The sequence below is a fragment of the Branchiostoma floridae genome, chromosome 4, assembly GCF_000003815.2.
Source record: "Branchiostoma floridae strain S238N-H82 chromosome 4, Bfl_VNyyK, whole genome shotgun sequence".
NCBI classification, from domain to species: domain Eukaryota; kingdom Metazoa; phylum Chordata; class Leptocardii; order Amphioxiformes; family Branchiostomatidae; genus Branchiostoma; species Branchiostoma floridae.
Window position 1 is genome coordinate 6383942 of NC_049982.1, and position 11060 is coordinate 6395001.

At 43.0% G+C, this 11060-nt stretch overlaps 1 protein-coding gene across 1 annotated transcript in view; it reads right to left on the reverse strand.

Annotated features, from left to right (window-relative positions):
• Positions 1-10857, reverse strand: part of LOC118413139 (probable chitinase 10) — a 27035-nt gene extending 16178 nt beyond the window's left edge. The window contains exons 1-12 of the mRNA XM_035816316.1: positions 10636-10857; positions 9923-10047; positions 9439-9562; positions 8689-8868; positions 8155-8274; positions 7221-7728; positions 6774-7010; positions 6381-6560; positions 6126-6155; positions 1817-1912; positions 748-959; positions 148-369 (exon numbers count right to left, since the gene is read on the reverse strand). Coding sequence (XP_035672209.1) covers positions 148-369; positions 748-959; positions 1817-1912; positions 6126-6155; positions 6381-6560; positions 6774-7010; positions 7221-7728; positions 8155-8274; positions 8689-8868; positions 9439-9562; positions 9923-10047; positions 10636-10815 — 2214 coding nt within the window. The 5' untranslated portion in view covers positions 10816-10857. The remainder of the gene's footprint in view (positions 1-147; positions 370-747; positions 960-1816; positions 1913-6125; positions 6156-6380; positions 6561-6773; positions 7011-7220; positions 7729-8154; positions 8275-8688; positions 8869-9438; positions 9563-9922; positions 10048-10635) is intronic.
• Positions 10858-11060: the final 203 nt, after the last annotated feature.

Here is an 11060-nt window from a genome sequence, read left to right on the forward strand (position 1 = left end):
TACTGAATATGAGCAATATCTGTATTATAACAAATCGGAGAAAATAACAAAACAGTACCGCAGAGAACGAACGCAGCAATGTCGCAAGCGTGCCGCACGTCAAGTGAGAGGGGGCCTTTAGGGCGAATATGTCCAGTTACTATTTACCTTGCAGAGCAGAGTGAACGTCTGTTTGTCAGACGCCCTCCCGCCGCGTGCAGCCGGGTACTCCCAGTCCAGGTCAAGACCGTCGAAGTTGCGCTGCCGCAGAAAGTCGATAGAGGTCGTGACGAAAGTGCGCCTGCCGGAAGCCGTGGCCGCCATGTCCGAGAACGCCGTGGAGCCGAAGTTCCAGCCTCCCACTCCGAGCAGGGTCTTCACTCCATGGGGCTGGGGAATTTATGGGAAACCAAAACGTCTTTTTGAAGCTCCGTTTTTAGATACTACACTGTGGTTGATGATGTCTATGTGTAATGTCTGTTTCTCCACTAGAGGTGACAAAGTGTTCTATATGTACGCCAAAAAAACAGTTACTCAAGGAACTGGATATGATATCAGAAACGATCATAAACTGACCGTTTCTAAAATCATATCCAGTTGCCTTCAGTAACTGCTCTTGGCGTATCTTATTACCTGGATGTCTAACCTTCATCAACACGTTCTATGCGAGTGTATGCTCCACTCTAGCTCGCACAGAAAGTTTAGTATTGTACTATGCATATGATTACTACAAACGCAGATGAGCTTTCATGATAATATCAGGTATACCTTCACGTGTGTGTTGAACCTCTCGTACATGCCGGTGGACCAGTCGGTGGAGTCGTCGTTCCACTCGTACGGCTGCAGCTGGTTGTTGGTCATCTTGGCGAAGGAGTAGATGATGTGGGTGCACAGGCTGGGGTCAATGTCCTCCGGGTAGAACTGGCCGACGCCATGGCGGTACTGGGACCAGTTGGTGTGGTAACACACGCGGCGGTAGTCTGGCGATATAATGATGATAGCGTTTAATTCTAACCTGACACTAATACATAGGTTCGTGTTATTCTCGTCTCTACGAAGTGTTAGAAATAAAGCTTGAGATGTTTTGTATTAGCCTGGACACCATACAATTTTACGGGGTCCTTAGCGCTTTGTAATAGCCTCGGCTAGTTGGACGAAATTGGCTGCCTTTATTGTCATCCGAACGAATAAAAAAAAAGGAGCTCCGGTAGAAATATAGGATGGTGCCCAGGCTAGTTCTGTCTTACAAAGTATGGTCAAAAACAAATACGAAAAATAAATGAGTCCTCGTGCGATTTTGATATCACAATTAGGCTGTGACAGAACCAACCACTGACAATGATCTAAGACAGACTTTTCCGCATCAAAACAGCGGAATTTTCCATGACACATGCAGAACTGACCCAATAATGCACTCAGCGCGACGATTGTATGGCGCAACATGTGTCCGGCCCTTGTGTCCTTAGAATCCAAGTTCTTGAGCCCCTGGCATTACGTCTCCGAAAAGTTGACGCATATTCGTGCTGGTGTTTCAGATGCCCAGATGACTGTCAAACATCCAAATAATGACTGACTTTTCTTTTTTGCATCAGATAAAAAAAACAAAGCTGTTTCTGGGTTGTTACATGTAGATAATTGCCAGCTTTTTGGCGGTGCTGCATGGCAGAAGGCTTTAGTCATAATATCAAAATATTCGTCGCTACCGCTATGGCGACTTATCGTCAACCTGCCATGATGTACAAAATATCAACATGTACTGCGAAAGTTAAATGCGTAATATTGACATAGACTAAGGCAGGAAGGAGCAGAAGTTTTAAAAAAATGGCGAGACACTGACTTGCTCGTTGTGCTGGGATGACAGACGCCTGCCCCAGGCAGAACATCACACACAGCAGGGATAGAACACTCAACATCTTCGTCTTTTTCTGTGTTCCTGTTTGTCAAGAGAGGAAAAAAATATCTTAAGGTCTAGATGCACCAAAAACATAATATTCCACAATTCTATTTCTACCTCAAAAATGAAAGTAATGTAACTTTATAATTTTACAACTTGGCTAAAGCATTTATACAGGGCACTGTGGAAAGAGGGCGACGTCGGGGGCCACAGACAAAATCCTAGCACGAAACATTGCAGCTTGAACGTCCCTAAACCTACTCGATAGACTATCTATAGCAAGACAAAGACGACATCGAGACAGCTTTCTATCTTCATGTCTACCTTAAACCCACCCCACCCCAGCTACCAGGTAACTCTATAATCCACGAAAGAAACGAACCAAACGTCTGGAATTCTGCAAGTAAACTTCTGAAACTTCTAATACGTGTATTTATGGATTTCAAAGTTTTCGCACCACGCCTTCTTTGTAAACATTTAGTAGTTCCAAATTGAGTTTTAATCCTCCCAACATAAAAACTAAGACGACCTGTCTAAACGTCGGTATAACATTTAAACTTTCACCGACGAAAAGTAAACATATGCCATTATTGTGAATGCATACCAAATGGTGTTTATTACACGATCACATGCCACTTTTACACAACATGCCACTTTCCTCTACTGTTCGTGTCTGAAGTACAGTTAACAATTCGTTTTAAGTATCTATCTTAATCTATATAAAGTGTCTGACCACCTTCTCTCTCAAACACAAGTTTTATAACAAACAGTACTTGAACGGATATTACGTGAATGCGCGCAAGCAAAAGTCGTTATTGGTGTATGCACTTATAGATAGGTAGACTATCTTATCATATGAACTGGTTGAATGGTGTTTACAGGATCCGGCAGATGTGCATATGATTGATATGAAGACGTATTTATGTACCACAAATAGCCGACTGGTATCACTAGTCAAACAGCATACTTGGTATTTTTCCGGTTCGTGGTGTAACTACTATTGAATTACGTCAGAGTGTCAGTCAGAGTTTGATAGCCGTCAGCTTAGCGGTACTTAAATAGTGTGTCGCTGATCTACAAGTATATAAATGATTCGTGCTGCAAATAACACTTAATGGAATTGTTACATGTTGTTTGTATTACTGAGTATTTTGTTTAAACTATTTTTTTAAGTATGGACAGACAGCAGGACACGACCTTCCTCACTTCACTCAGGTACCTGACTTTGGTCGAGGTAGTAGAAAATACTACCTTTGCCTTCTGCCTGTACTTTTTGTGTGGCACTGTTGAAATAAGTCACTAACTTGAGTGCATTGCCACATTGTCCTCGTCTGCCCCAAAGCAAATTTTAAAAAAAGACAGCATTGGTTTAGAGCCACACCTTACACCTGGATATGAGATACCGCTGGTACTATCATGGTGCTAGCTTAAAGCCATAGCTAAATGCCAACTTGGCTTTCAAGCTTTGCTTTGCGACAGGAAAACCCTTATGTTAAAGTTCCTTTAAACACTATATTTTGTGTAGTAAGCCACGTAGACTTGATTGTATAATATATAACGTGAACTCGCGTATCGCATTACGTCAGTTTCCATACTGTAAATCGTAAAAAGAAGCTACAAAATAAGCAAATATTTATCTCTATGTCTATGCCTCTTTCCCTGTCGTAGAACTTACTCCTTGCACAAATCGTATTTCGAGCGATGGGTGAAGTTTTCCAACTCATGCAGGAAAACTTAAAAGAACCGTTGAAAAATAAAGGATTTATTGTTCGGTACACCGTTCTTTGTGAGTACTGTCATTCAATCAACCTTCCTGGCCACTTAGATTTTTAACGTTTTTGGGCCAACTTTTTTTTGTACGCTTTCATCCGTTTCGCAGTACGTATACCCTGAGAATGTCATCCATAGTATAATCAGTGTGGCCTAACAGAAATATCAAGTTCAATGATGGTTGCTACTGGTATCAATGATTTTTTTTTCACTAATGAACTTGAAGAATTATTTCGAGAACAATATGTCACACAATTTTTCGATCAAAGAGGAATGGGCCTAACATTCAGGACACACGACCCGCTTCCTACAGGCACTAAGACTATACAAAAGAAATGCTAAGCTTTTAAGACAAAATGAAATGCTCACCTTATGACAAATGACAAAACTTCTGCGGGTCGCTTCTTTGTCTTGGCGCGCTGACACCACAAGGGATACGCACCGAGGTTGAGAATCGTACGGTGGTGGCTGGCGGGCTTATATAGACCTCCTCATCCGGGATAAAGATATTTATCATCTCATTAGAGATAAGAAGGTAATAAGCACCAATCAGAACGGGTTATCCTGTCTGTATGTGTTCCAATTGTGGTCACAACGCAAATACTGTAGCATGTTTATTCGGAATTCTTCTATATCCCTGTTTGGTTTAGCCCGGCCGGCCGTATGACCGGGCGGAGTGGGCTGGGTGGAAAAGTACAAACGTTCGACTGGGCTCGCCAGTAGTGATTTGGTTGCATTTCCTTATTTTTCTCACTCATTGAGTGTAAAAAAAGCGTATTTTTGTTATGTTCGCTTGCCTTTTTTTTCTTCTCTTTTTGTAATTGCCTGAACATTTGTAATGGTTATAAATGTTAGTACCGTTATGTTGTATTCTTACTAAGGACATAAAGACTGTATCCTTAACTCCGTGAAACCATCATATTTATATAACTATAAAACATGAACACCTGCGCGTTATGATCTGCATGGATCAAATGTACAGCAATCCAGGTACACTATATGTTGTTTTGACCACGTGTCGTAAAGGACTTTGCACGATAAGTTTAGAGTACGCAGTCCGTTGGTAAACTACCTATAACCTTCAGACGTGTTCTACACCTGCGCCCTTTCTCATGAACTTTGATATTGTACAAACTTTGGGGACTCTTTATCTGTCCCTACTGCTGTAAAGATATTCGTTGGAACGGTTTATGTATTTATAGGTATTCCGGTATGTACTCCTTTACTGTTGTATATTCATGAACAAATTTTAAAAGAAGACAAGACTACCTGACAAGCCACCACTATAACATTATCAACTGGGCACTATTTGTATATTGCACCAGCCAACTATATCAATGGACTTTGAAGTCACTGTCAGGTAAACCATGCTGCATTATACCACTTCTGGCTAACATTTTGCCACTCTGAAAAAATCTTATAACTGCTAACCCACACAATGACAAACAAACCAGTTGATCGCAATACTTCTATATTTTCAAGTAGGTAATGATCTTCTTTTCAATACGAATTTCGAACATTTGAAAAAAAAACGTGCATGTCTCTCCCTCCCCACTTCAAAGGATCTACTTTAAGTAAGATGGTCCTTCCAATACAGCCAAATCGTTCTGCGTAAATAATTCGCCCTTCTCTCGATGGTTGATACAGCAGAGTCCCTCTATAAAAGCAAGACAAAGGAATTTCAAACATAGGATTGTTCCATGGCTTTATTCAAGATTGAAGTAGTGCATGACACCATTTATCGACACATACAATAAAAATCAGTTTGACAATGAGGTATAATGCGATTAATACTTTATGATATTGTTATACATTTTGATTATACATGATTTCTATGATAACTGTACGTCAAGAGCAAACATTAATTGTTATACATGATTTTTTTTGAGATATGTGCCTTACTAGTTCCAACATTACATTAATGCATGGGGATTGCGTCCTTAAAATTAAGTTAGTAATCGACGTAGCATTTTTCTTAAAATTCTCGGTCAAGGAAACAGTTCAGGTATACATCAGCTCCAATATACGCAACGAGTCTTGAGTTATAACGTTAAGTAGATGGATTTGTTTATTGTGAATTTTAATGGCAGCAGTTTTACTGTTAAGTTTATTGTTCAGTATAGAGATGTAAAATGACAAAAACGACAATGTTTTTTTGCATCTAATTCAAAATTACTGTAAACGTTATTGTTATCGGAATGTATGAATAAATGCTTTGTGGTTTATTCGTCATGAACTTGACATGAAAAAATCAAATATTAAGTTGTGCGTCTAGTTATAACATGGCATAGACTAATATATGCACTGAGATTTAACTTCCAGTCATTAATTATTTGAGGTATAATTCTTAGTATTTCCTTATTTGTGTTTCAAATGGATGGTTCAACGTTCGCATGTCTTTTGATTTATCAATAAAATGTATTAAAAAAACTTCCAGCCGTAACATAACAGTTAAAAGTATCCAGCGCAAGTGCATCCCTACCGTTACTATAGTAAACAGCCAAGTCTAATGCTATAAAGAAAACAGTACATAATAGAAATCCCGAGAAAATCGACTAAGACACGTAAAAAACAGCTGGAGTCGAACGTCTGCTTGGAAAGGCAAGTCGCTATCATGGTGTTTACACGATACAAGGAGGTTAAATACTAAAGTAATTATTTAACCTCCTTGCACGATGTTATCGCGAACTTCAATCAAAAACCATATAACAACGCCCTCTCCTCTACCGCCCGCTCTAAACTTGGCAGTTGGCGTTTCGAGGCCAGTCACAGCGCTTGGTGGCCGCGTTGAAGTGCGTGCCGGGTGCACAGGGCCTGTGGAACATCCTGCCGCCCCACGCGCACTGGTAGTACTTCCCGCAGTTCTCAGGGTCCGGGTACTTTCCGCGCGACTTGCCGTCGCAGGTGAAGGCCTCACCTAGCGGAACAAAAAGGAAACACACACGTATGATAGCAGCATTGTGACTGGGTCCTTGTAAATGTCATTTGTGCACTTTAAACTTAAGTTTTTCAACAGTGAGTTCAGTTTCTTGGCTGCAGTTTCCTACACCAACTAAAATGAAGGCTTTTGATATCACAGCATGTTTCTGATCAAGGTTGTTGATAAGCTGTTTAACAAAGACATACTGACCACTCTGTCCACTTTGGCCACTCTGTCCACTCTGGGCTCCACCTAGAACACTGGCGCTCTGTGCCTGACAGTCGACGTTGCGCGGCCAGTCACAGCCCTTGATGGCCTGGTTCCAGTACGTGCCTCCGCCGCACGGGCGGTGGAACTCCCTCCCCGCCCAGCACTGGTAGTACTTGGCGCAGTCCGCCGGGTCCGGGTAGAACCCGTTCTGACGGCCCTCGCAGGTGAAGGTAACAGCTGGAGGTACAGGTGTCAGAGTTAGATGTAAACAATGCGTTTTAGATATATGTTACTTCAACTTTTATTCAGAACATATGCATATTTATCCTGCATTTAATAACTTATGTACATCTACGAGTACCGAGTGATAAACAGCGTTATGCACATGAAGGTTCCAAAATGATAGTACGAGTGTAATTTATCGCAATCAAACTCCAGTCTGCTCACCTGGTGGCTGAGCCGGCGCCGTTGTCTGGACCGGTGGTTGGGTCGGTGCTTTGGTGGGTGGCTGGGTCGGTGCTTTGGTGGGTGGCTGGGTCGGAGGCTGGGTCGGTGGCTGGGTCGGTGGCTGGGTCGGTGGCTGGGTCGGAGGCCTTGTGGGTGGCTTGGTGGGTTGTTGCGTCGGTGGCTGGGTGGGTGGATTGGTGGGTGGTTTGGTGGGTGGCTTGTTGGTTTGCTGGGGCTGCTGTGGCGTCGTCTCCATCTCACATTCGGGCTCTGGTGTCACACTTGGAGCCTCTGTGTTTGGAGGCTGTGTTGGGGGTTTGCTCGTGTTTGGAGGCTGTGTTGGGGGTTTGCTCGTGGGCGCTTCTGTCGGCTCCTCCGCCTCCAGCAGGGTCTTGATGGTGGTCATGAGCGGGTAGGGGCCCTGGCCGCACTTCTCTCCGCGGAAGTCGTCCAGGTCTATGGCCCACACCATGGACCCGCCCAGGCCCCTGTCCTTTAGAAATGCGATCTGTTTGCAAGAGACAAAAATGAGAACATACGTCAGAACAAACCGTCTGTATAATCTGCGTAAAACATATTTATGATACATTGTAAATGCCTGTATACGTGTCTTGTAAAAAATATTGTTCAGTCACGAGTGCTAGCCTTTCTAATAGCATTGGACAAGCTTAGGTAGCCCCGACTGGGTGTACTTATTCAACAGAACAAGTAAATCAAATTGATGCCCAGAAAAATCGCGACGGTCATTATAAGTACAAAAGTCGTTTGCAAATTGTAATGAAACAATCAGCAGTGCATGCGATACAGAGAGAGGACAAATAAAAAAGAAGTGGAGTATCAACTACTTCAAATTCATTCTACCTCAGCTATATTTCTAGGTAAGGGGTCGTAAATAGTTTTTGGCATGTCCATTACAAGTTGTTTTCCGACTCACCTTAGCCGCAATGCTCTGCTGGTCGTCGTACCCGACCCACTGGTCCCCAAGGTAGGCGAACGGCGCCTCCTGCTCTTCGTCATACTCCCGCGTGGCGCCGTTGTTCAGCATGTCACAGATCTGCAAAGCGTGGAAAATATAGACCATAGAGTCCAGCTTCTTTTCATGAAATTTTAACATGTAGAAATGCATCTTTGTGAAAGTCTTCGAAAAAATACACACTATGTTTTGAACATTGTCAATTGAATTATGAGTGGGAAACTGCTAAATCTTGAAACACAAGCGTACGCGAAACTTATCGTAAAAAATAATTGATAGCTACGTTTGGACTTCTGTTTCGGCAAAGAATACCGGGCAAAACTAACATATAAAATGCAGGAAATGTAAGACCAACATCTGTAATGACAAATTCAGGTTACCCATATATGTAAAGCATTATATATATAGGGGTATATAGCAACGCCGGAACGTCCACAGGTTGCTATTGCTATTGATAACAACTAACGTAAACTTGAATTGGAAAAAAAATCCTACCTCGTAGAAAGCCAGGAAGCCGGCCTCGCTGGTGAACTGGCCGGCCGTACCGCCGCCGCTGGCCGGGTCGCGGAGCCCGTTGCCCCCGGTGGTGCGGAAGGAACGCCCGTAGGTGGCGAGGCCGAGGTTCAGCTTCTCTGCAGGGGCGCCCAGAGAGATCCACTTGTCAACTGCAAATTCCTGCAGAATGAAAAAAAAAATGAAAAAAAAATACAGTAAGTAAAACAATTGCAGAGTTACTCATCAGATGCCCCTTATAGATTTCCACGTAACTGTAAGATGCTCCATATCTACCATTTGGCGTGCATACATACATAACTTTACATACTTGATGATGATGATGATGTTCGTCTATCGTAGTCGATGTGAACCGATTGTCAATACCATGATTCATACTTCCATACCCATATACATACATACATACATGGATACACACACAGGCTGGGAGACAGAAAGGCAGACAGAAAGGCAGACAGCGAGACAGACGAAAAGAAACAGACAAACAGGCAGACAGACAGACAGACGGAAAGACAGACAAGAAGACTGACGGAAAGACAGGCAAACAATTAACAGGGAGACAGACAGACGGATAGGCAGACAGACAGACAGACGGATAGGCAGACAAGCAGACGGACAAGTAAACAGACAGACTGTCCTGAGACGAACAGACAGACGGATAGGCAAACAGACAGACGGACAGGTAAACAGACAGTCAGTTAGACAGACAGTCAGATAGACAGTCGGACAGACCTGGTTGAGTTTCGCGGCGTCTCCTGTCTCCTCATCTGCCGGGTACAGCGGGCTGTTAAACCCAGTCACGGGATCCCAGGAGCCGTGCAAGTCATAGGTCATCAGGTTGATGAAGTCCAGTTCGCTGTAATACAGACACAGGTCATGATCAAAACTTGAAAAGTTGCAGCTGTCAATAAAAGGTTCCCCGGAGTAGCTAAAAAGCTTAAGCACAAACTGCAGATGATGTGCAATACCCATAACCGATCATGGCAGCCACTTTTCCAAACTTTCTAATCGTCGCTTCACCTTAAAGTCTCTTAGTCGTCAGCACGTTATCTGCTCTTCAACACAGTATCGGATATTTTGCACAGATTCAATCAAAGGTTGATTCAGCCACGTGTAAATGCCGAAAGCAATAGAATGTTATAGCTTCATTAGTGTTTAATTTTTTCTCTGTTCTATCAACATTTGAATAAATTTCTGAACAAGACTTGCATCTTACTTGGCTATGGCCATGACGTCGTATCCGTTGATTATTTTGTCCTCGCCTGCAGGTACGGCAGCGGTCAGTAGGAGGCGCGGTTTCCCGCTGACGTCAGCTTCGTCCTCAAATTCCTCCATCAGCTCCTGTGGAATGACGTCACGGACAGTGTGAGAAAAGAAATTTTGCAGCGAGGGGGACTAGGGCATGGACTTAGACATCTGGTACATGCTGAATATAAAGATATGATTGAAAGTTATACGTGTACATGTCAAATCGATTTTGTGTATAGTCACTGAGAAAACCAGAAGAGATGAACCAAACATCCAAACTAGTAAACAAGAAAATGGCTAATTAGAGAATAGGGTAAAGAGCGTTCATTAAGATTCTGTCATCTTACAGGTCGTTGACCTATAGGCGTCAGGGTCAGAAGAAAAGGAACCCGGGTGCCATTTAATGCAAATACAATGTATATGACTATACATAGGAAATCTATGCCATTTTCGCATTGAGGCTGCGAGCTATCTTAACTAGAGTTCTGTATGATGGTCTGGGAAACGTAATCATCTCCATCAAAAACGGAGATATTGTTTTGTTTGTGTGTGTGTGTGTGTGTGTCTGTGTGTCTGTCTGTCTGTGTGTGTGTGTTTTTGTGTTAATGGCTATTTGTGGTCAACATAACTAATTGAACTTGCAAAGATATACGGAACATTGAACACTCAAAAGAACTTTACCTCAACAAGGGAAGTGAACCTCTGCTTGTCTTCAGGAGGACTGCCCCTGGCTGCCGGGTACTCCCAGTCCAGGTCAAGCCCGTCGAAGTTCCACTTCCGCAGAAAGTCGATAGAGGTCGTGATGAACTTGCGCCTGTTCTCCGGCGTGGACACCATCGTGGTCAACGGTGCCGAACCCATGTTCCATCCTCCCACGGGCAGAAGAGTTTTCACTTTCCGGGTTTTCCCTCTTTTGTGAAAGGGGGTGAAGAAAAGACAACAACGTCTGACACTATATGATAGGACTAAATCGTGATTCATATTTTGGCTAGAAGTCTCGAAGTCTAGGCTGAATAAGTTGTGGAAGCGGTTCTGATAGTTCTGGCTAACGATTTGAACCGAATTTTCCAATGGTCAAAACCATCTCTCTTTCTCTGTCTCTCAAT